The following is a 27,612-nucleotide window of genomic DNA, read 5'->3' as shown; positions in this document are numbered from 1 at the left end:
GAGAGAAGAAAGAAGAAAAAGAAAAGAAAGAAGATAGAAAAAAAGAAGGAGAAGGAAGGAAGAAGATAGAGAAAATCAATAAATAAGAATAGGAATAATAAAAAGGCTATTAATAAACATTCCCTCCCTTCCTAAAGAGTTTTAGCTAGGTTGTGTAATAAGGACACCAATTTTCAAGCCATTTAACGGAATAGCTGAATATTTTAGTCGTTTCGCTAAATGACCGAATGAAATGGTCATTTCGTGAAACAACTTATATTTCCAGGCATTACATGAAATGGCTACTTTCACACTTTTGACTGTAATATGTCCAGTAGTTATATATTTCCTCTTCATCCTTCTCCTCCCCATCTTTGGTCACGTCTCCCATAACTCCCTCCATCAAGCCATGCAACTCGTGTTCCCTTCGGGAATATCGTCTAGTAAGATTTATTCTAAATTCCTCACGTCATTCAGCATTAGGATTGTTCAGGTTGACTCCACTCGACAATATTCTTTCAGCAGGCCTCATTTTCACCATCGTTCTCCCTCTCTTTCTCCATTATCCATTCTCTTCCCCTACCTCCAACCCCCTTCCCCCGACTCCCTTACCCTCCACCCTGTTGTCATCACTCAAATATAGGCTCTACTTGATTCCCGGTGTGCATTAGGTTTAGTGGATGCTTATTGGTGGTACATTGGCCGTGACAGATCTAATCTTGAGCCTCTAGAAGCATTTGGGATCAGATTATGGTTTTCTACCTTTCCCCCACTTTCCACTTCCCTTCTTAGCTTTTTTATCACAATTTCCCATTTATTCATAATATTTTTTTATTACGCTCTCAATAATTTCAATTTCCTTTCTTTCATCCTTGTCTTTACTTATTCTTATTTTTTTCATAAGCCTTTGTGATATTAAGTTTTGGTAACATCCCATATTTCTTTAGCTTATTCATTTAACGCTCCACTTCACAAGACAATAAATCAGAATAAAGATATGATAGAAAAACGCTTTCCTAAACTGTTTTTTCATGTGATGTGAAACAAATTGTTCTAAGGGAATAAAAAGAAAAACGTATGTGTGATGTCAACATGGACGGACTTAAAAGATGTTATCAAAATTAACTATATAAGCACTTTTGTAAATATTCGTGCTTGTGGGTAACCTTTAGAAAAAAAAAAAAAAAAAAAAAAAAAAAACAATTTAGCGAGAACTGAATTTCTTGCTAGTCCGGCTTCATGTCAGAATAATAGGAGAGAACTAGATGGAGAACTGTAGGCATTAATTAATAAATAGCCTTGCCTCTTCCCTTAAGATCCTTAAAGCAGACAACGTTTTAGCCTTATATTTTAATTCCGTTCTCACTCTATTTCACCCATTTTGCTCTCCAACTCCTCTTAAACTTTACTTCATACCGCAGCTGCAGACATTTCCGTTATTTGCACATTGGCGCTAAGTGACACCCTTGTCCCCTTCGCCTGGCCAAATGTCCAAAGTCTGTAAATGAGATATATAAATAAGATGATTAACTAACTCTTTCTTAAGGTATCAATGGTTTATGAGACGTGTGTGTATATATATATATATATATATATATATATATATATATATATATATATATATATATATATATATATATATATATATATATATATATAATGTATGTATGTATGTATGTATGTATGTATGTATGTATGTATGTATGTATGTATAATAATAATAATAATAATAATAATAATAATAATAATAATAATAATAATCTTTATCTCAGCAAAAGCCATATACAGAGTTACAATAAGGGTACAGTGATCTTACACTTTTGACATCGGTAAAAAAAAAGAAAAAGATGAGATATGCAATAATATCAGTGATATATTATAAACATCAATTAGCAGGCTGACCACAGAGTTCTAAGGTCTGGATAACAAAGTCACAATAGAATTAACGCTTAACAATGATGATAACATGCATATCAGCAAACAAAAAGAGAGGGAGAAAGAAAAAAAAATGGAGATGACAATGATAGATATGTTGGAACAGAAGTTGCTTGAATAATGAAAGAACACTGGGGAGAAAAAAAAAAGATCTAGTCACTGAGCAGGTGGTGTGAAGGAAATACAGGACATCCAGACAACAAAGATGTAACATAATAAAACACGTTATCATAACATTACTGGGTATCATACCAAAGTTATTTAGTGATGAAGATTTGGCATATCCACACTATCAAATATTAGTGAATACAATTCATTGTACTGACGCTTCCGTATTCCAGGTTTTCCACATTTTGGATTTTATTCTCGCTGCGCTTGCAAGCACAATTTGAATTAGGGGATTTTCACTAGATCGTAGGCAGGAGGTGAGACTTACTATAGAGCGACGAATGATGGTTTTTAGGTTATCCAGTCTATTTTCAACAAACATCGCTGAAGCTGAATGGTGCCTCGGGGTATTGGTGAGGCGCCTTAGGATATCATTGTGAATGACTGTGATACGTCTCATCGATTCACACGTATAGTTTGCCCATAGCGAGCAGCCGTATACGTTATAGCAGTAGGTTTGAAATAGGAGTTTTTTTATATCTTGGCGGCAGAAGGCAAATCTTCTCGTTACCATGTTCCCTACACAACACAATTTACGTCGCCTGTTTTCAATGTCAGATGTGTCCTTTAAATCTTTCGTAATGATGTGACCCAGGTAAGGAAAATCATTGACAAATGCTAGCTGATGGTTTTGAAGGTAAATATGTGGATCTTCTACGAAACGGAGCGATCTAGGTAGGACAGACATGCACTGTGTCTTCGATTCGTTATAGATTATGTCATGTTCATTAGCGTATGCGTTGCAGGTGTCGATAAGACGTTGTAGGCCTTGGGCAGAGGGGGAGATGAGGACCATATCGTCAGCGTAGCAAAGGTTATTTACACACATTGAAATTATATATACTACTGTAACTGACGGGTCTAAATTGACGTCTAAATACCATTCCCACCCCTCCCCTTTTCCTAACTACAACACGCTGGTTCGGCAATTTGTGGGCGAGTGTGGTATCCGCATGGATATCTCGGGGTACCCCCCCCCCCCCATCCAGAGTATCACTACTTCCTCTATTCCCTGATTATGACATGAAAGAAATATGTATATTTATATACATTACCAGAGTTGGAGATATATATTTATACATACGTAGAATATAAATGTAGATGGAGGGTAATTTGTCAGTTTTTAGTGCTTCAGCGAAGATCGGGTCGCAAAAGAAATCGCCTAATATCCCATTGTAGTCCAGTCAATCTAGCTATTTTTAAGTGAAACTCAAACTAATTGCAATAAAAGGTTTCTCTGTGGAATATTGTATATTGATATGTCCTCTATCACATAATAGAAAGTTTACCATGATCAACTTGGAGGAAAGTGGTTAAAGGCGGCCATATTTAAAGATGGCCTCCAAATTTTTGATATTCAATTAACACTGGTTTTGTGACTAGCTTATAAAATTCTGACATAATAGTAGATATTTCCTCTTCATTTTTTTTTTTTTAGACCATAATTCTTAAATTTTATCTATGATTTGTAGTAGGTTTGGCTCTCTCTAATATCTAAATATGCAATAATATATGATACATACTAAATTTTTTTCGATAGTCAAGGGAAACTTTAAGGTTTTTTTTTGTAAGAGATGAATCTTTTTTTTTCTACCGGCCATCTTATACTTAGAGCAACATATAAGGCCTGTATAAGCAAAATCAAAATCGTTGATAGAAAAGTAACAATATATGCAATAAACATTAGTACACACATAGACCCGGCCAGCAAATTGCAACAAACATTTGAAGTCCCGAGAACCTAATTATATATATAGTCCGATTTTGATAATTTCAGGGTCCATACCTATGTTTTTGTGGTCAATTTATCTAAAGAACATATTTCGTTCCCTCTTTTTTTTATTATGAATGGAGTGAATGGAGATGCTGTATTTGCATATACATTTATTTGTGTGTATATATATATATATATATATATATATATATATATATATATATATATATATATATATATATATATATATATATATATATATATATATATATATATATGTTGGTGTGAGAATGTTATACGTACACATTCGTGGTTCTGTCTCATATCTCTTCAATATGATATAGAATTATATGACTTGTAGGATACTTCTTAGAATAAGTCACAGTTAAGTTAACTTTAAACAATTTATTGTTAGCGCTCCATCACTGGAGTATGGATGGTTTGGTCGGAAGACCATTCCGTATGAAAAGATGAATAGAACTGCCTTACAATAGGCTTGCATCGATAACGTGACATTAGTTATCTCAGCATGTATTACAAACATGATCACATAGGATTATAATCGGAAGCCAGGTGATTCCGGTGTAGAGATCAATAGGTCAACTGTTTCTCACGGGAGGCTTGTGACATGTTTACAAGACATAAATAAATGTTACTTATGCAATGATTTAGCTTAGTCTATTTTCACATCCTGTTATGGCTGTCGTCACACACTCCCAACTCTCCAATGATCCCTTGGGTCATGGGCTTATCAATGTATACATTATATATATATATATATATATATATATATATATATATATATATATATATATATATATATATATATATATATATATATTAACTTCAACAGTAGATTCTTTGAATGTAATGAATGGTTCCTGTATTTGTGCTTAAGTGCATATAAGATAGACAAAAAGATACTCATTATCACATAGCATATTATGATTGTGAATTATTCAAAATAAACTATTACAGAACTTATTACTAATAAGTATCCATCGTTAATGTCAGATTGTGATGCATCAGTACAATGGAGGCCTGTGCAATCACCAAGGACATTGGAACAGTCGATGCTCTGTTTCCTGTAGTTGCATCCTGCTGTATTACAACTAGTTGTATAGTTACACTCGATCATTGCTAATAAATTCGAAGGGCCTGCTGGCATGTCAGTCATAACAGGATGCAGTTTGTCACCTTGTTGCTTCCAGTTCCCACTTTTCAACATTTAACTCATTTTCACCCTTCCATTCTTGAATTTGGTAAAAGACTTTGAGCCTGTGGAATTTGACTGCTGCTTTTGATGGTGGCAAGGACTTGGCCTTAATATATTTTGAGCTCTTGGCATCCTTCTCCCTAAAACGTTTGAAGCAAAGAATATTTATGCTTTCATTTGGTTTGCTGATGTAGAGACACACTAAGATCTTTTCTCCTTCCCATTTACTTTATCCTTATCGATCAAGCTTTCTTGACCAGACACCTGTGTCAGTTGATAGAATTCTTTCTTTCTTTCAAGTTTTTTAGCGTCATATAAACTCTGCTTGTGGAATCATAACATAAGATAACATGGATGAAGAAAATGCTTACATAAATGACATAAACTGAAGCTTTCTTTGTCTGTATGATATTTCAAACCATCCTCCTTAGGGTATTTCCCTTTAGCTCTGGTATAAAGAAGATATTATGATTATTAGTATTAGTCTGATAACAAAAATGTACAAACAAATTAGTATTATCATCTACTAGTACAGTTTCTATTTTGATCACAGAATTCAAGCTGGTTTTAACAATTAAAACATCTGCATATTCTCTTGTAAGAAAAATTACATCCTGTTTCCAACAGGGCCTTTCCTAGCAAGTTTATGAAAATTTGCTTGTGGTTTTTATTAGACAGCAAAGCATCTTTATTTATTTTAAAATCTGTTTTGGGGGCAAATGACACATTACTACAAACATAACCTCCGGAATGTCTGTGGTCAGTAGCATTTTTGACGGGGCCCCCCACTTACATATTCATCAAACATAATGCATGCATTCATTTATCTAAATGTTACATATCTTCAATACTGGGCTATAATCTCTTCAAAATATAACACCTTTTTGTCATGATATACGTTATAGCAAGGCTCCTCCATCTAATGCAAAATGCACATCATCAAATTTCGTATTGGCTGGATAATGTCACAAGTTAGGCCCCACAATGCATCAGTTAAGGTATGTAAGTTAGATACTCGTGGTAGTTCAGAAGAATAAAATAATGATGGCGGATGACCACAAAGCTAATACCCAAAGTATTTAGCATGCTCTTTAGTTGATGCTTCATTATTGGATGGCATACACAGTCTTTGAAATAAAAGTTGTGGATCTGTCTGAACAATTTCATCCAATTCTTTTTCCAAAAGAAATTTGTGTTCCAAGTGTAGCAGCCTGGTTTTTCTGTAGAAATATGAATTTATCAACCTCTCTTCCAGCCATGGTTGCAATAATGTTACTTCCAACCACTCTTGCCTTATCAACATTTACCTTCTTATTTACAAAGACCACACTTGAAATACTATGAAGGGGTGAGTCTTCTGTAAATGGATTTTATATTTGGAAAAAAGAAATAATTTTAAGTGTTCGTGTATTCTCGCTTTCTTCGTGTGGAGGTGGACTTTCGTAGCTGGTCACTCGTGTTATACCGAATGTCTCACAGTTCTTTCATTGCAAACTTTATTTTGTTGATGTTGGAATTGCTAAAACCCACACAATTCACGGAAGTTTACCCATCTCTCTCCCATGTGTTAATCCTCCAGGTGTCTTAATGCTTTTACACCAGTAGGTTGGCCAGGGCAACAGCCGCCCGTTGAGATACTACCACTAGAGACTTATTGGATCTTTTGACTGGCCAGACAGTAATGCATTGGATCCCTCTCCCTGGTCACGGTTTATTTTTACTTTGCCTACACATACACCGAATAGTCTGGCCTATTCTTTACAGATTCTTGTCTTTCCTCATACACCTGACAACAATGAGATTACTAAACACTTCTTCACCCAAAGGATTAATTACTGTACTGCAATTGTTCAGTGTGCTTTCCTCTTGGTAAGGGTAGAAGAGGCTCTTTAGCTATGGTAAGCAGCTCTTCTAAGAGAAGGAAACTCCAAAATTAAACCATTGTTCTTTAGTGTTGGGTAGTGCCATAGTCTCTAGTCTATACCATGGTCTTCCACTGTCTTGAGTTAGAGTTCTCTTGTTTGAGGGAAAACTCGGGCACACTATTCTATCTTAATTTTTTTTTCTCTTGTTATTTTGAAATGGTGTGTTGGGCAGGATTAATAGAAGGGCCATGGATGCCTGGTGGTTTATCAAGAGGTTGTCTTTTCTTTTTTATGATTCTTTTTCTTCTCAAAACCATCCTTATTGTCCTCCCTTCAGTTGAAGTGGCTATCCTGGAGGGTATTTAGCCTTGCTTGGTGTATCGGATCCATCATGTTGACCAGTTTTTGAGGCACATTTCCCTTTTTGAAAGCATCCATAATCGACTTAGATGTTTCATTTTCACTATATTTCCGTATAAGATGTAGTTTATCCCCTGTTTTCTCTTTGTTTATATTTTAATTGTCTTTACAAAGTTTAGGAACCATACATTTTTAATGGTAATATTTTCATTATTCTACAAGAATGTATTTTACTTATTTTTATTCTATTTCCACCGTAAAACGCTATTTTAAAAGCATATATATATATATATATATATATATATATATATATATATATATATATATATATATATATATACATATATATATATATATATATATATATATATATATATATATATATATATATATATATATATAATGTATATATATACATACATATATATATATATATATATATATATATATATATATATATATATATATATATATATGTATATATATATATATATGTGTGTGTGTGTGTGTATGTATGTGTGTGTGTGTCTTCTTGACGCATTCAGATTGACTGGTTAGATCTTTTAATAAAATACTATATTGACTCATTTTCATTCAAGCATATTCTAAAATTTTTAAATCTCCTTAGTTTTATTCTTTCCTCTCCATCCTCCGCGTCGTCTAGTAGGAAAACTCCAAGAGGAAGGGAAGTTAATGGCTTGAGTCATCTAATTAGAGTTCCCTTTTTATGTGGGTTAAAATGGGTGTTTTTTGCTCTCAGGGGTTAATGTAGATTTACTGGAGTCGAGGGGAAAGAGCTAAGGAAATTGAACCAAGTGGATGGAGATTCCATCGTGTTATTTACGACCATTCCCCCTTAATAGAGTTGTGACGACTACGTCCTGACGCTGGTGGCACTCTTTGGTTTCTCTGCAAGGCTTTAGAGGTGAGGTTGTTAGCCCCACGTCTGATAAATTGTCTCCAACAGATGCTGTTACTCAATAATAACTTGGGTAATTGGTAGAGCGATCCGTGGCCTTACCAAACGTTAGCTGAGCGCTTTACCATTTTTTTATCATCTGCCCGTCTTTCATCATCAGAATATTATATCCTGCTTTTCAACCAGTATTTTTGGAAGAGGATAAGGTTAACAGCATGTGCTCGAAGGGATATTAGTCATCTGCCGATTACCCTTTCCAACTACCGACTAAACCTAGGATGACTTCATTTAGCTTGAGGAAATAAAGGCCCTCGTCCTGTCTAGTGTTTTCGAACACGTACATTGGGCAAATTCGTCTGTTTGTTTACTCCTTAAGGACCAAGGGAAGTCCTCCATCTGTTAATAAACAGTTATGTCCACCAGTGGAATATGAAAGGTTACATTTCATAGAATGTATTTCGTCAATGTCTAGTTTTAGATAGAATAGAAAACAGAAAACGTAGAAATAGGTTAACCAAATATTCTCGTCAAGCAAATCAAGCCTTCCTTGATTGGAAGTTCGTCTGCCACAAAAACACAAAAGCTAATTATATTAAGAAAAAACGAGATTAACAATTATTATAGTAAACGAATAATGGTTGAGAATTAAACAAGTTAAAAAACTAACATCAGCCAACAAATAAACTTCCAGACCCATGATATGGCTGCTAGAAAACGTCTCCACAGCCTTGCAGTGAAGGGAATAAAAGAATGCTGGGATGTTTCACCTGGCAGATTATTTGGTTGTTACTAATTCGAGTAAAGACCAAACCCAATGCCTTGTAACCTAGCAAATTCACAGTGTTTCAAGTATTATTAAAGAACATTAATGATATTTTCTCTCGACTACAGTAGATTGCGAGAGAATGGTAAGAAAACAGAATTACCACTTAAGGCTTAAAGGTCACCCGTAAATGGGAGAGACAGGGGGCAAGACAGTATCCTAGAGTCTGACCATCTACATATGATTAGCGCCTAAGTCCCCTCTTCATTTAAGCTAGTACCAGGGAGGACCAGGCAGTGGCTGCTGATGACTCAGTAAAGAGACTTACAGGCTCCCCAAACCTCCTATCCCTTGCTCATAGGAATGGTAAAGATGCAGTAGCAATAGACTATCGAGCTTAAGTGTCTCCCGAACCCCCGCCTAACAGATTGCCAGTCAAGGACGTTACCAATAAACTACCACAACTCTAAAGTTACACGAAGTTCAGGTCACCATATAATGGTGAATATCGAACTTATTCTGGTATATAGGCATTTAAATTTGTCACCTAACTAGGTCTACGTTAGCATGAATAGTTGAACGTTATTATGAATAGCTGAACGTTATTATGAATAGTTGAACGCAAGTATCAATAGTTGAACGCAAGTATCAATAGTTGAACGCAAGTATCAATAGTTGAACGCAAGTATCAATAGTTGAACGCAAGTATAAGTAGTTGAACATAAGTCTGAATAATTAAATGGAAGTATGAATAGTTGAAGTCCGTATTCGTATGAATAATGAAAGATCATTATGTCCAATATAATCACCCATTGTGTTATCATGATTCTCATCTATACATAATATTATCTCTCTCTCTCTCTCTCTCTCTCTCTCTCTCTCTCTCTCTCTCTCTCTCTCTCTCTCTCTCTCTCTCTCTCTCTCTCTCCGAATCATGTTTTGTTTTGTTTCCTGGAGTGTTTTAACTTATACTGTAAATTTGTTGATCGAATTTAAACATCAAAATTTATTAAAGAGAACTAACACAAATCACGATAGCCATCATTTGTATGTTGCTTTTCATAGATAAATGAGGTTCTGCATTTAAGAAATTTGCCGGAAAAAACGCGGTAAAGGCCTGACAGGTTTTTACAGTTTTAAAAACCAGATATATTGACGTTGAGGAGTGATATTACGGCCACCAACCCGTAAAAGATAATAACAAAGTAGGTAAAATTACAGACTTCTCTACTTTATTGAAATACGGCTGAGAACATTATATTTCCAATTAAAATTACGGGTTTTTAAGTATAGTGGGATGCAACCTCATATCATGTAATAACCGCAAGGGGATTATAATTTTATTTTTAAGAATCCCACGAAAGGGCTCAGCATTTCAGTGACGCCTGCCTTTACAATGTAGCGTATCCACCTTGACATCTTGGGTAACACATATCTCTGATATGTTATTTATAAACTTTTGCTTCACTTTCCACCTGTCATAACTCAAAAACTATTTGACCGAATCTCATGAAATTTGGTGGAATCATTCAAGGACAATGTGATTAGATTTGTGAGTTATTGGGTCAAAAGTCGAGGTCAATGTCACAAAAAGGTCAAAAACGTGTTTTTGCCATATCGTGAAAAATTTGCATTCGATTTGCATGAAACTAGTGCCAAAATGTGCATAATCCAATTGCCTATCTTATGATATACAACATGATATAAGCGAGGGTATGCGCTATACCGAGTGGCCTTTATAGTTAATATATATCTATTTAATCCTCGTTTTGAAGATACTTCAAGAAGATGGCTACTTTAAACACTTGAAAAGTTGGGTTCTTCTTATGATAAAGCTTGAATAAATTCATAATTCAGGATTCACGAATATTAGATATTTAATCCTCTTGTTGAAGATATTTCAAGAAGAGGACTACTGGAGACCCTTAGAAAGTTTGGTTCATCTTATAATGAGGTTTGAATAAATTCATAAATTTAGATAAGAATAGTGGATGATCAGCTTGAGAAATACATTAATTTCTTTCGCCACTCCAATACCAACATTATGCAAGTTTCCTATGCGACTAAGAAACCTCTGTTGAAGAATTAAGAAAGGTGATGACCTTGAAGATTCGAGGTCCTTTCCTTTCCCACCCCTCCTTGTGTTGAAAGTTGAGCGGGGGGGTGGAGGGCGGGGGGTGGGGGGGTTGGATAAGGAGGGAAGAGGGCATCAGGTTAAGAGACCCAGTCTATCAAAGAGAGTTAGGATATTGGACTTGAATTCAGTCCATTCTTTGCGTAATCGAAAATGGATCGGCTATCTCCTCCCAGAACTCATGAATATTTTTTTCCAAGTTTTTTCCCGTTGCCTATGTGGTATACTTCATTGCTTTTCATTCACTTTGCTCTTCATATTAATTAACGCCGCCACTTTGCTTTAAATACATTCTTACTTATTCATTTTTTCTGTATTTTTCCCATCCGAATAAATTTGATAGAACACATTCTCAATTATTATAGGTTGTTTATTGATAAATCTCACAATCGAAGAAAATGTGTGCTAAGATTTCTTATAAATATTATGTGGTTTAAAACTCTTTTTGCCTAATATATTTTTGTAATATTTGTGCTAAAATTGTATATCATACAGCAGTACATAGTTGGTTCAGTGGTGAGGGTATACTGCCTTATATGCCTCAGGTTTGTGTATCTATCTATCTATGTATCTATCTATCTATCTATATATATATATATATATATATATATATATATATATATATATATATATATATATATATATATATATATGTATATATATATATATGATATATATATAAATATATATATAATTATATATACACACACACCTCCTGGCGTAGTGCAGTAGGTAAAATATTTTTCCTGGGCTCTCCCCTGGGTGATAAAACAAAATTGAAAAGTTATATGTGAGGGTGGTTGACGTGTAACTTTGAAAGTTCCAATTTTAGTGTTTTATTTGTAAAAGTAACAATTGATACGAAAGAAGGGTAACCTATCCTGAACAATGTATTCTTGGTTGTTACCTTAATCGTTATTCGTTACGTATTTTACTGTTTGTTAGTTCGTTTAACACAACAGTCTCCGGTTGGGAGATAATTAATAGTAAGTAATATTTCTTGATTGAGTATAAGAGAAAAATAATATGACAAAAGTACACACGACAAAGTCCCAATCCTTCCGACTGTCGTCTAAGACTTCTCTGTTAAAATTACCGCTTTTTTGTCGCGGAAAGTTACTTTTATGCCCCAACTGGGCAAATGTCAAGGGAGAGAGTGGTGTGTCCCTTCGGGCAGTCATGTTGAGGTACTTCTCTTCATGACGTCAAATGAATAACTAGAACAACAATAGGCGGGACCTTGTGATGCCAGATCAGCAGTCTTCCTTACCCACCTTCGATTACACTAGAAAGAAAGCAGATCTTATCAGAAATCTGCACCCGTTAGAAACAACATCTTGATGCACGAGAAGACGATTCTTTATGCTCTAATGACTCCATCAAGTCATAAGTTGTTAACCGTTTATATGGCTACTTACTGCTGATGGTATATGATGTATATATACACACACATATATGTGTATATATATATATATATATATATATATATATATATATATATATATATATATATATATATATATATATATACACTGTATATATATACATATATATATATATAGTGTATATATGATTTTTTTCCATATATTTTTTTATACATTATTGTCTGGATTCTCTTAACGACCTCGGGATCAGAACCCCAGGCGAAATCACACAAAGATAACAGCTTCTGACCGGCCGGGAGTCGAACCCTGGTCCAGGAAACTTGTATGTTCAGTTACATACCACTTGGCCAAGTGGTATGTCACTGTGCATACAAGATTCCTGGACCAGGGTTCGACTCCCGGTCGGTCAGAAGCTGTTGTCTTTGTATGATCTCGCCTTGGGTGTTTTTATCCTGAGAATCCAGATATTAATGTATCAAAAATATCTTATTTGATTATATATATATATATATATATATATATATATATATATATATATATATATATATATATATATATATATATATATATATATATATATATATATATATATAAATAATAAACCTCACATAGGACAATTATAGTGTGAAAAAATTAATAGTAATAAATCTACTGATCTCTCGGTCATCTCTTCGTTCACACTTCTGTATTTGTGTCAACCCTTTCCACCGCCTACTCAATTTCATTCACTTCTTACTAGAGTCACACTTGACTGTACCTCTTAGCATCCCTTCTCTACCCCCCTTCCTCCTCACCCTGCCCCCGGTTGTATGAGCATCTTTATTTCTATATTGCGATCAAAAGGGGAAGTGGTCGAGGAGGCTGGAATATGACAAAGGTAAAAGGAAGGGGTCTCCGCATTGAGTGGGGAAATGGAATTGGACGACGTCAGGTCAGTGTTGTAGACAGAGAAATACGATGCCATTGAAGGGTTAACATGAAATGGAGAGAGAGAGAGAGAGAGAGAGAGAGAGAGAGAGAGAGAGAGAGAGAGAGAGAGAGAGAATACCTTTGGTGGAGATTCATATTACTCCAAGGTTCGACTTTTGCAACTGTTCAATTTTTGTGGTTATGTGTTTTAATTGGATATTGTGTAATTTTTTAACCTTGCATGTAATTTGAATAGGTTGCCGATGCTCAGATTGTTCCCTAATGGAGTCATCTATTGATCGGTTTGATCCTAAGCTGTAGAAAATGTTGCGCGAGGAGAGAGAGAAGGTAAATTGCAAAGAAGTCAAAGTTTTCATATTGAAAAGGTTGCATCTATTTAAATTGAGTATTTTATGTACAAGATTATCAATATATTTTTCATATTTTCTTATGTATTGAGAATACTTTATTTAATGATTTCAAGGTTGTTGTAGTTAATCTTATTACTAGCTAAGCTACAGTCCTAGTTTGAAAAGTAGGATGCCATAAGCCATGCTCTATAAGGGCTCTAACAGGGAAAATAGTCTAGTGAGGAAAAGGAAATAGATAGAATAATGTACCTGAGTTTCCCTTCAAGGTAATTATTCGAATACTTTAGAATTCCCCCTATTTTGTGCCGGTAGTAATGGATTTACTTTTACTTCATAGTGAAGGGACTTCGTAACCCAAGCGCTGGCCCGAAATCCATATATCAATTCATCCATACATACCAACTGTTCGGTAATTGACTTGAATAGAAATAAAAATTTTGTTGGAGAGCCTCACGTTTAACATTGAACTTGCATAATTATTTTTTGGACCTACTGTCATTTCCTCTACCCTGGGATAGGTAATAGATATGCTTAAGTTTATTAAAAGAATAGGTGACTGACAAATTTCAAACAAAATATCGTAGAAGGTAAAATTGGAAGGACCTTAATTCACTCTTGGGAAACCCTTAAGCTTTGAAGTTTATTCAAATTAACGAAGGCGTCATTCATTTTTAAATATATTTCATACTGGGAAAATACTTCACTCCAAATTTTCTTTAAATGTAGTAAACAAATTTACTCCTTACAATCACTTCTCACAAATTTATTTCACTGAAAAACAGTACTACACCATTGTAAAATCATTTTAATATTTGAACAGCGCACATCCCCAGGCTAGTGAACCCCATGACAAATCTCTCCACTACAGGTAAAATCACTCGACTCCAAGAACACTATCATGATATTCTATTCTCGCTTCCACAATGTAGCTTCAGAAGCGACAAGGTAGATCTAGTTTATACATGATGGTTGTTTAACAGAGGCAAACATCGTTATCTTCCAGTCAGTGAATGTTGCTATTGGCATTGATTGGCGGCTGTGGACTACTGTGGCTCAGGCCTGTGTGGAACGTGCCATACGTTGCTCACTAGAATTGTGTAAAGTTGACTTACGTTGGTGCCACACTTCAGTTTATGCTGTTTGATTTCTTTTGGGGAAAATCTCATTATAGAGAAATGTGTATTGTGCTTGATTAGATTTTCAATCTTAGCATCTCAGGCAAAAAAAAAAAAAAAAAGAAAGAAAAAAAAAAAAAAAAAATGCATACGGAAGTTCGGTTCTACATAAGGTGAAAATTCGTTCTTATGTTCACTTATATTTCGAAATGCAATGCCAGTGTTTCCAGGTCTTCTAAAGCTAGTATTACGAAAATAAACAATAGAAGAGTGATTGATACCAGGGAAGATGTATTCACAATTTGTAATCATAATACGTTCAATTAAGTTTAGATTTAAACAAGTTTTATCATACAGGAAAAAAAAAACGCAGCAGCATCCCCCCCCCCCTTTTTTTTTTTTTTTTTTTTTATTTGCTAAGGGTCGGGATGATCTACATCATGTTTCGTAGTCCAGTGAAACTTTAAATAGTGACTTCATCCAACTATATGTCGAGTAAATTATAAAAACCATTCCAGCCAACTACATAGCCTTCCGTAGTGGTTGCGTATCGTCATTCTGCAGAATACTTGCAGTATTACCGAAGGTTATTTCAATGGTTCTTCGATCCCTTAGCTTTTCCCATCATTGAGCGTCTTCTCAACCTCCGTTCCCACTTTAATATTACTTCATAGTAGTTTGCTAGATTAATCTAAGAGAATTTGCGAAACAGCTTCATTGATCCCCATAAATCAGTGAACATTATTATTATTATTATTATTATTATTATTATTATTATTATTATTATTATTATTATTATTATTATTATTATTATTATTATTATTATTATTATTATTAAAGTATGTATATAGTGGTTCAGAATATTAAATGCCATCTTTATAGGGGTTCTTAGGTTAAATATAGCTTTGCCTTTCATTGATTTCGTCCTCATGGAAATAGTCCTAAGTTAATCTGCCGATGATGTATTTGATGTAAGACGATATCTCGATTCACCGTAGGGGCAGAATTGTGTGTTTAAGGAGAGAGAGAGAGAGAGAGAGAGAGAGAGAGAGAGAGAGAGAGAGAGAGAGAGAGAGAGAGAGAGAGAGAGAGAGAATGGGGAGTGGAGGAAGAATGGTTACCTTGACAACGGCATCTTATTCTAGTCTTGTTCTTTTAGTGGTGCAAAGGTAGAAAGTAGACTGTTCGGGCGCCCTCTCTCTCTCTCTCTCTCTCTCTCTCTCTCTCTCTCTCTCTCTCTCTCTCTCTCTCCACAGCGTATATATATACAGTATATATATATATATATATATATATATATATATATATATATATATATATATATATATATATATATATGTGTGTGTGTGTGTGTGTGCGTATATATATATATATATATATATATATATATATATATATATATATATATATATATATATATATATATATATATATATATATATATATATACATATATATATATAAATATATATATATATATATATATATATATATATATATATATATATGCATGTATGTATATATGCATATATATATATATATATATATATATATATATATATATATATATATATATATATATTTATGTGTGTTTGTATATATATATATATATATATATATATATATATATATATATATATATATATATATATATATATATATATATGCATATGTATGTATATATGCATGTATATTTATGCATATATATGTATATATATGCCTATGTAATTTATATGGCAATATATTACCATCATCACCATCAACCGTAACTAGTCCATTGCAGAGCAATTCCTCACACGTGTCATACCACTTTCTATGCCAGTCTACCCGCAAAATTTCCTAGTTCGTCAACCCATTGTTTTCTCTTCCTTCCCGTTTCTTTTACAATCGCTAGGGACCCATTCTGTTTTTCTTAATCTCCATCTATTTTCTGTCATTTTCATTATATGGCCTGTCCATTTCTTTTTCTTATAAGTTGCGAGAATATCTACTTTATTTTGCTCTCGTATCCATCTTGCTCTTTTTCTGTTTCTGAGTGTTATTCCCATTATTATTTTTTCCATAGCTTTCTGACGCATAAGTTAATACTTACACGAGCATCTGATGAAATACTTGTCTTTTTATAAACTTTTCATAATCTCTTTTTGTTTACCTAAAACTCACCACCCTATGCTTATCCTTCTTTTAATTTTGGTTTCAAGGCCTGGGGAAACACTGTCTGTCCTAAGTATTTATTTTTATTAACAAACTCTAGAGTTTCGTTCAATACCCTTATTTGTTGTGTCTGCATTTTCATTGAACATAATCTTAATTTTACTCATTAAGTTCTACTTTTATGCTTTCTCTGTTGAAATCTTCTATCATGTTTTGCATGTCTTCTGAAAATCCCAAGTTGTTAAGGTATTCCCCATTATCATTAATTTCTATATTTTCCCAACCTAAATTCTTGAAAACTTCTTCTAGGAACGTTGTGAATGATTTAGGGGAGATGGGGTCTCTCTTTCTAATATAACTTCATCTATTCCTTGTCTTTGAATGGCTTTCATTACTGCCGAAGTTTTGACAGTATCAAAACCTGTCGCATCGTTTATAAAATGCCATACATAGTGGTTTGTCATATTTTGTCGGTTTTTTCCATCAGCTGGTTAAATACATGAATGTAGTCAGTTGTTGAATACCCGCTTCTATATCTTAATATGATCTTTGTAAATATTTTATATATTGCTGAGAGTGAACTTATTGGGCGATAATTTGTCTCCCTTTTTGTGAATTAGTTTAATGATGATAAAGTTTTTCCAAGCTATAGGTATAGAGTATTCTTGCAGACATTTTCTGTAAAGTTCAGCAAGTATTACTATTATGAAATCTCCATTTAATATTAAATTACTTTTATATGCCATCTTCTCCTGCTGCTTTGCCTCTTTTCATGCCTTTTAATGTTCTCTTTTTTTCAGCTGTTACTTTTGGTACCGGATCAGGTTTTTTACTATTTTTATTGGCAAAGTTAATTCTTTTATTACTTTTGTGATATAGAAATCCTCTGCAATTTTTATCTCTCCATCTCTTTTGTTGATGATAATTCAATTTTCATCCTTCAAATCATACATCTGTTGGTGCCCTGTTCCAAGTCCTCTTTCCATCAATTTGATGCCTCTTCCTTTCTTTAATGTTTCCTCAATTTTGGTCTAATTGTGTTTAAGAATGACTTGGATTTTTAGTTTGTTTATTGAATTGAATAATTCTGCTAATTATATTTTATCTATTGGATTGTACCCTCATTTCCAATCTTTTCTTTATTAAGTTTTGGTGTTTCCTGATAGTGTTCCTTGATCTTGTATAGGAACTTTTCCACCGATGTTTTGTGCTGATTCCAATACAAATTTTGTTAAATTACTATTCATTTATTCTTTATTTTCTTCCATTTCATTATGTACATTTGAGTACCTATTTTGCATTGCCAAACTAAACTCGTCTGATGTTTCTCTTATTACAAGATTATTTCTTTTCTTTCGTAAAATTAATTTTTCTTTCTCTCTCATCATAACTAGACAAATTTTGCTTGACTTTAACTTGTTTAATACTGTTATATTTCTTTAACTAAATCAACTTTTGAACTGTGAAGGAAATGATTTCGTTTTTCGTTTCTCCATTTGGGCTTCTCCGTGTCCATTTCTGTGTTCCTTTTTATAAAAAAGATGTCCATTATGTTAAGATTGTTTCTTTCAGCAAATTCTACAAAGATGTCTCCTGTCGTTTCTTTTGCCTACTCCAAATTTATCATCTGCTGATTTCCCACACTTATTTTGTCCTACTTTGGCACTGAAATCGCTCAAAACAAATGTCAATTTATCTTCTCCCTTTTTTTTTTCTTTTTCTTTACAGATAACTTCTTCATAAAAAGTTTCGATATCTTCCATTATATGGGATGTTGTTAGTACATACGTTTAGATGGTCTACGGTTTATATTTTTTTTTATTACCTCGTTATGGTGGTATAAATAAAAGTAAAAATGTGAAAAATTAAAGTCAAACATCCTCTTTTACTTGGAATATACAGGAATGAACAATAATTAAATTTATTTTCCTTCATTAGTTGACTTCCAGTATAAAATGTGTGTTAATGGAGTTGTGCCTGGCTCTTTTTAAAGTAGAAAGGAGTAATTATGTCGGAATGGTTTTATTGCCTCGATGTTAACCTATTTCTTTTGTGGGCCATATTGATTTCCATCTTGGGAATATAATTTTTCAATCCATTCATATTCTCTCTGAATAGAAACATGCGCGCGTGTGCCCACATTTTACATATTACTATTATTATTAATATTATTATTATTATTATTATTATTATTATTATTATTATTATTATCATTATCATTATCATTATTATTATTATTATTATCATTATCATTATTATTATTATTATTATTTTTAGTTAAGCTAAACTCCCTAGTTGCAAATACAGGATACTGCAAGCTCCAGGGGTCCGACAGGGAAAGTAACCCAGTGAGGAAAAGAAATAAGTAAATAAATGAATTATATATTCGAAGTATTGAATAAATTATCTAAAATATGTTAATTCCAGTAACAACGTTAGAATAGATTTATCATATATAAACTATGAAGAGGGACTTATGTCAACCTGATTAACATAAGAAAAATAAAATTGCAGCAAGTTTTAACTGCTCAAGCTTCACCAATTCAACTACGATATTAACTAGAATAAAACTTCTAGAATACTGTGCAGTATTGGGATATATATATATATATATATATATATATATATATATATATATATATATATATATATATATATGTGTGTGTGTGTATATATATATATATATATATATATATATATATATATATATATATATATATATTTTGTGTGTTTGAATAATTTATTTGTGTATATATATAAATAATATATATATATATATATATATATATATATATATATTATTATTATTATTATTATTATTATCATTATTATTATTATTCCATTTACTACTTGCTAAGCTAGAACCCTGGTTGGAAAATCAGGTTACTATAAGCCCAGGAGCTCCAACAGGGAAAATAGCCCACTAAGGAAAGGAAACAAAGAAAAATAGATTATTTTAAGAACAGTGACAGCATTAAAATAAATATTTCATATATAAACTATAAAAACTTTAACAAAACAAGGGGAAGAGAAATTAGATAGAATAGTGTCCCCGAGTGTACCCTCAAGCAAGAGAACTCTAACCCAAGTCAGTGGAAGACCATGGTACAGAGGCTATGGCACTACCCAGGACTAGAGAACTATGGTTCAATTTTGGTGTGTCCTTCTCCTAGAAGAGCTGCTTACCATAGTTAGAGTGTCTGTTCTACCCTTACCAAGGGGGAAGTAGCCAATGAACCATTAGTGCAGTAGTTAACCCCTTGAGCGAAGAAGAACTGTTTGGCAATCTCAGTGTTGTCAGGTGTATGAGGACAGAGGAGAATAAGTAAAGAATAGACCAGACTATTCGCAGTGTGTGTGTAGGCAAAGGAAAATGAACCGTAACCAGAGAGAAGGATCCAGTATAGTACTATAGACAGGGAAAATGTAAGTTCCTGATATCCTTTTTATTGCCGACGTTTCGTGATTCTTAATCACATTATCCAGGGCTAAAAATAAAACATATACATGAAAATTAAGATACAGCTAAAAGAATTTACAAATCCATTTAAAAAAATTCAGTTAAAAACTAAATGAAAATTAAAAGGAAAAATATATATACATCAGACAGATAAGTGGAACCAACCTCGCAAAAGCGTAATGAGAAACCGAATGCCAATGACAGAAAGAAAACAAACCAAAGAAAGCTATGACAGATATAATTGAATGGAAGAAGCTTTGGTGTTTAATGACGGAACTAGTCGTTTGATCAATATTAACTCTAGAAGAGGTAAGTCATGGTTATTTGACACTTTACCAATGATGGTAAAATCTTTGTTGTCAATATTTTGTTTGCTTATTTTGGCATGATTCCGAATATTAGAATGTTCAGCGTTGGATATTTTGCAACCCGTTCGATAGCTAACACCTCTATGGGAATCAATTCTAACCTTTAACAGCCTCTTGGTAGATCCTACATAGGTCCGAGAGTTACACTTTTGGGCAAATATATTTATATACAACAACAGAGGACGTATAATGACAAACTCGACCTTTGAAATGGAAAAGCAAGCCAATTGTGAGAGGGTTCCTAGGGACGAGTTTAACTTTCACAGCTGAGAAGTTTTGTTGAATGATTTCTATAATTTTTTTCCTGAGAAAATCTTGATAGAGAAAAGGAAAACTAGCATAGAATTTTAGTTCAGAAACTGCAAGTGTTTTTGGAGTCTGGGCCATCTTGTCATTTAATAATTTATTGAGAAGTTTGTAAAATATTTTGGTGGGAAAGCCGTTTTTCTTAAAATATTCACATAAATAATTTCTGTATGAAAAGATTCCCGGCTGGAAGTAAAAAGGAATGCTCTGTGAGAAGAGTAAAAATAGAATATTTTTTTAATTATAAAAAAAGAGGTATAAAAGATCGGTGTGAAAGAGCGTCTGAGGCGAGGCGGTGTTATGTCTCCATAGCTTTTCAACATTCGTATAGTTAAAATGCTAAGAAAAGTCTGAGAAAGGTTATTGGTTGCAGATATAAAGTTTTGCAATTAGAAAATGGAGTTTTGAATGGCATGTGGAGAAGCACAGTCTGGTAGAAGAGTTTGGTATAATTTGCAAGAAGAGGAAGTAGAGAGGAATAAACGAGAGTACCGTTATTGAATGTCAATATAAAATAGAAAGATGTATTAATGGAGGGTGGATGAATCTCGCATAAAAATATGCGAGATGATTAAAACAGATCATGGTAGAATGAGAGAAGAGTGGAGTCATAGAGTAGAAGGTGACTTAAATGGAAACAGGAATGAAACTATTGACGTGGATTGTTTGCTTCGTATATGTGATGAGAAGATGCATAGAACTTTTAAACATTTTTCATAGTTGAACGAATTATTCAAAATGTTTAATCAAAATGGTTTGATCGTGTGGAAAGAACGGAAGACGATGTCCTTGAGAAATGAATACTAAACTCTTGCAAGAATACACATATTTGCTTCACGGTTCCGGACGGGACTGTATGAGTATTGAGGCCTCAATGTGACTGTGCTAACCAACTCTAAATTAAATATATTGTAGTTGTCGATTTTGGTTAGTGGTTGTAATGATTCAGAAGCCATGAGGCATACAATTATACATTGGAAATATCGTAAAAAGGATAATTCTCTCTGCGGGGAATGTATTTGTGTATATCCACACACACACACACACACACACACACACACACACATATATATATATATATATATATATATATATATATATATATATATATATATATATATATATATATTTATATATATATAAATATATATATATGTATATATATGTATATATATATTATACATATATATTATAGACATGTATATGTACATTCATATATATATATATATATATATATATATATATATATATATATATATATATATATATATATATATATATATATATATATATGTATATATAATGTGTGGGTTTGTTGTGTGTGTATATGGTACATATGTCTATGTATACAGTATACGAATGTGTTTATTAAAATCTTAATAAATAATTGATGCTTCAGTTGAGTAATTAAATAATTTGGTGCGGGTTTTATCCCCGAGCACATTGAATGGGTGTTTTTGTTATTTCTTAGGCCTCACAGAATTATTTTTAGATGACTGTTTTGTTCAATACTTTACCTGTATTGTCCACCAACAAAGGCGTCGTCTGCTGGTTGTGTAAGCCCTTAGAAGGGCCCGCTAGTGGCACTCCAGCAGTGACTCTTGACCTGGAGGGGCTCTACCCACCCAGCGGGCGGAGGCTTACCTTTCCACACACCCTCAAGAGTCTTTGCCTCTTCCAGTCGGTGAGAGCTCGGCCTCCACATGACATCTCTGAAGATTAACCTTAACCTTCATAGTTTCGAAGTTTCCAGATCTTTTTGATATTTTTTTTATAACTAGAAAGTTTTGTGACGTAATTATTCATGAGGAAGTCATTTTTTGCGCATTGTCCATTTGGTTTCCTTCAAGTGATACTGACTAAGACGTATTTGTTGATCGGGGAAATAGATAAATTCGTCTATTAGTCTTACCGCTTCACCAATATTCCATGCAAAATGTGATCTGTGAAGAGTTTCTGCCTCATTGCAGAACAGAGAAGAGAATCAGTTTGAGGAAGACTTCGGACGTCTTGGATTGTGTTCGTCTCTTCTGAAGTCATATGTTCTTTGAGAAGTCACGGTTAGTATGAATATTGGTTTCAAAATCAGACTTGAATAAGTCCAAATGTAGATTTTTGAAAGATGGTTTGGTTTGGTTTACGTTTTAAAAAATTGAAAGGAATGAAAAATAATGTTCTTAGATGAATTTAGTTTTAAAAGTTTGAAAGTAACTAGTCACGTGAGTGTCTTAGGTATTCGGGGAGGGGTGGTTTCCCTAAACAGAAAATTTTACAGCAATATTTTTTAAAGGTAACAAATTCAAGTTTTCATGTGTTGCCTTCATAGTTTTTAAATTGCATGTTGATATTTTAAACTAGTATTTTAGGTCCAACTTAAAATATTTTATAACTGAAATATTAAACATTCTTTAATAAATCCATGACCATATTTCAAAAGTTACAATGTAAACGGTATTATAGTTTCGGTTTCTATGTTATTATATTTTTTTTTTTTAAATGATATACTATTTTGCTCATTGTCTTTTAGTGATTTATTTTTTTTAACGAAAGCAAATATTAGTTTTTATGCAGTGGTGAAATGAGCAGAAAATATTTTTCTCTTTACATTTTAAGATGATATTAGTTATCATATGACTTAAAAGTTTGCAGGTGAGAATAGAAGCATCTGGAAGTCGTAAAGAATAGCTTTATTTTTCTCTACATTTTGACGATTGAAGAGTTTTGGGGTAATTATTGGGGAAGGAAACTTTCAAGGCTTTAGTGCTGTTTAATTATTGGGCAAAAAGTTTGTTCTATCTCCCAAAATAGTGTTATTTATTTAATTATTCCCTCTAGTTCCTATCCAGTCTTTAGCTAGATGTATTTATTTATTTATATTTTACCTTATTCTCTATGTGTATCTAACCCCCTATATATTTGTGTACACAAATTTTATATATATATATATATATATATATATATATATATATATATATATATATGTATATATATATATATATACACATACATATATATATATATATATATATATATATATATATATATATATATATATATATATATAAAATTTGTGTACACAAATATATAGGGGGTTAGATACACAAAGAGAATAAGGTAAAATATAAATATATATATATATATATATATATATATATATATATATATATATATATATATATATATATATGTGTGTGTGTGTGTGTATATATATGTATATATATATATATTTATACATATGTATGTATGTATGTATGTATGTCTGATACACAGTTATGGTATAGCCTAAAATTTTAAAACAAATATACATCATGATATTTATTCAAATAAAAGTTGATACTCAATAAAAATATCAAAACTTCCAGAAAAGACATATGGAGATCCATTAAACTGAAATTGAAATGAAAGTATTCCATTATTATTATTATTATTATTATTATTATTATTATTATTATTATTATTATTATTAGCTAAGCTACAACTTTAATTGAAAAAGCAGGATGCCATGACTCCAGGGGATCCAACAGGGAAAATAGCCCAATGAGGAAAGGAAATAAGGAAACAACAGACAGGATTTTCCGACCAAGTCTGGTTACTATCAGTGTTTGGAAAACTCATTTGCCTTTGCTATCCCTCAAAGTGGTTGAACAGGAAAAGTTGAGGATTGCTCACTTTGTGAATGATCTCTGATGGCTGAATGTGGTGGTCTTGTCAGGTCATTTCCTCATCTTCGGCGATGGGATGTTGTAGCCTGATTGGTAACGTCTCTGTATGGTGTTTGCCAGACGGGGGTTCGAGTCCCGCTCAGACTCATTAGGACCATTAGTGTTTGCAACCTTACCATCCTTGTGAGCTAAGGTTCACAAGGTCTATCTGCTGAATCATCAGTAGCCACTGCCTGCCCGTTCCTGGTCCTAGCTTGGGTGGAGAGGAGGCTTGGGCGCTGATCATATAATATATGGTCAGTCTCTAGGGCATTGTCCTGATTGCTAGGGCAATGTCACTGTCCCTTGCCTCTGCCATTCATGAGTGACCTTTAAACCTTTAAATAGTTTTTGATTTTGCCAGTACAGAATGTAAGATGTATCATAGCAATCACATATCTAGAGGGGCACTCATTATAGAGTATGCCCTCGACACGCCAAGCAGCCTTATTTTTCCAATAACTCCACTGCGTACTTGTACTTCGTTCAAAATCTAATGGATTTTTCCTTGCCCTTGGGTCATAGGTCACACGTCCACCGAGTTTCATCGAAATTGGTTCTGTAGTTTTTGCGTAATGTTGTTAAAAATAAAGTAACAAAATATGTGTCATTTACTTAGCATTGCAATTATTTTGAAAGTACTGTTGCCTACTTGTACTTTAATGCACTTTATCCAAAATATTGCAGAATCTTCCGTAGGTCATATCAAACATGACTACCGAGTTTGGTCAAAATCGGTACTGTAGTTTTTGTGTAAAGTTAATCGCAAACAATGAAGCAAAGAAATAAACAAAGAAACAGGCGACAAGGATGAATACATATCCTTCGTAAAATCTTCGATTTTGGCGATGACAATTATGTGTGACAATTAAACAAAGGTCTCCTGGGACCACTTAGCACCAAAAGTCTAATTGGCTACCTTCCAGCTTTGCAGAAAGAATATCCTTAACAAATAACGCAAGGTTTGTATTACTTTCAGAAAAATACATATTATATACGAATTTGTCATTTTATTAATACAGTGGGAACTAGAGAAAATCACTATCAGTAAATTGACAAATTCTTATTTTAAAACCAATTCAAACCTAAATATAGAATCATGGAAGAAAAAGATGTTTCGAGACATGGTTGTTTTTTTTTTTCTTTCTTTTTTTTTGTAATTTTTGCCACGTATTTTCATATGAAATTAAAAGGAAACCATTTAAATAACAAGTAGTTTTTTATGTTAGGTCATTGTAAAGGCTCAGCTAGCTAGAGCAGAAATTATATGTAAAATTGTAAACAAGATCTATCGTGGACTTTTGATTGTGTTTTTCTTAATACGCCTTATATTTTCTTAGACTATCGAGTGAAGAGGTTTTTCCAAAATTGTTAAGAAAGATTATTAGCTGTGATTATTAGTCCATACTTCCTGAATGTACACGTTTAGATGTGTATTGAAACGTGAAGATTTTTCCTTTATCTCCTTTAACACCAAGATCCATATGTAAATTCAATTGTGGTTTTCAAAAATGTTCAGGTGTTCGAAATGTTATCTTGCAAATGTTACAGGTTAGCGGTTCCTGTTATATATGGTTAAATGATATTTCAAAGGATACATTCGTGGACCTTATTTTTCGTTCCTTTACGTTGTTTATAAGTTTTCATCTGTCAAAGGAACAGGTCTGGTGTATCTTTCTTTCTTCCTCTTCTTTCCGATTTCTGGTGGTCTTCGGGCCTGGGAAGGTTTGATTGCATTTTGAAGCCAAATAGGTACTAATCATGTTGTTGTTGTTGTTTTAGATGTGACCCACTTGAAGGAAACCATGGGCTCTAGCACTAAGGCATTCCGTAAGTCAGTTAAGGCTACGAAAGAGTTAGATCATATCAACACGAATTATGGACAGGATGACGATGGGATGACAGCAACATGACGACCGTGGCAGGAGTCCGAAGTTCGGACGAGGAGCTGCAAAGCAGGTGTTGTCACCCAAACCCGGTTCCCCCTCGCTCCTGGAAAAATTTTATCATTTCTTATTGCAACCCGAAAAGGATATAATGTCTGTAAATTCATCATCTCTTTAATGATTTTCCATGATATTTCCCCCATATGTTACAAATTAAAAGTAATAGATTGAATAAAAAATAAAAGACTTTTGGCATAGAATTATTCTTCCTCCCATAAGAAATTGCTTATAAGTTAGGGAGCTATAGTGACTGGTCTTTACTAGAAGAATTGAGTGCCTTTCAACATATCACATTAACTCCCATATATGCTTATAAGTAGATTAGTAGTCCCATTCAGTTATCATTAATACGAAATTTTTGGTAATGTCTGCTTTTAATGAAAATCACAAAACAATTACCATGTTTATTTCAACTAAGACTAGAAAACGATTTACGAAAACCAAAAGAGAGCACTACATAGATTTCAAGGAACAGGGGACATAAGCTATATGGTTAACAGACTAGTAACAAAGGGCAGACATTTCTGCTATGAGGATTGTCTCTGACAACACTGGTGTTATTTTAAAAGGCCTGTTTTAATTACTGTTGATTTTATCATTAACGTTAGTTATTAAATAAGAGTTAGGATTTTAATTGGACTGGAAAGTATCGTGTGGTTTTTTTCACTGCGATCATTAAATATTACTGCCAAAAAATTACAATGCTAGAACTGTCGTCACTGTTGAGTTTTCTGTACATGTTTGAGATCAGTTTTGAAGTATTAAGTTGGAGAAGAGGAAGAACTACAAGATACAGGATTAGTGGTCTAAAGGAGTGACTGGATAAGAACGACCCGATTGTCAT

General features: G+C 33.1%; 1 protein-coding gene across 4 annotated transcripts in view; it reads left to right on the top strand.

Annotated features, from left to right (window-relative positions):
• LOC137615243 (excitatory amino acid transporter 3-like) overlaps positions 1 to 27,612 on the top strand; it is a 1,014,688-nt gene that overhangs the window by 768,118 nt on the left and 218,958 nt on the right. Inside the window, exon 1 of one of the 4 annotated variants that reach the window (XM_068344958.1) lies at positions 23,147 to 23,181. The exons of the other annotated variants lie outside the window; for them this stretch is intronic. Within the exon in view, the coding sequence (XP_068201059.1) occupies positions 23,162 to 23,181 (20 nt within the window). The 5' untranslated portion in view covers positions 23,147 to 23,161. Of the gene's footprint in view, positions 1 to 23,146; positions 23,182 to 27,612 lie in introns of those variants that run through there. 4 annotated transcript variants of the gene reach the window in all.

This window comes from Palaemon carinicauda, chromosome 21, assembly GCF_036898095.1.
Source record: "Palaemon carinicauda isolate YSFRI2023 chromosome 21, ASM3689809v2, whole genome shotgun sequence".
NCBI classification, from domain to species: Eukaryota; Metazoa; Arthropoda; class Malacostraca; order Decapoda; family Palaemonidae; genus Palaemon; species Palaemon carinicauda.
Note: the sequence above shows the minus strand (reverse complement) of the source record. Positions and strands in the feature narration are given on the sequence as shown.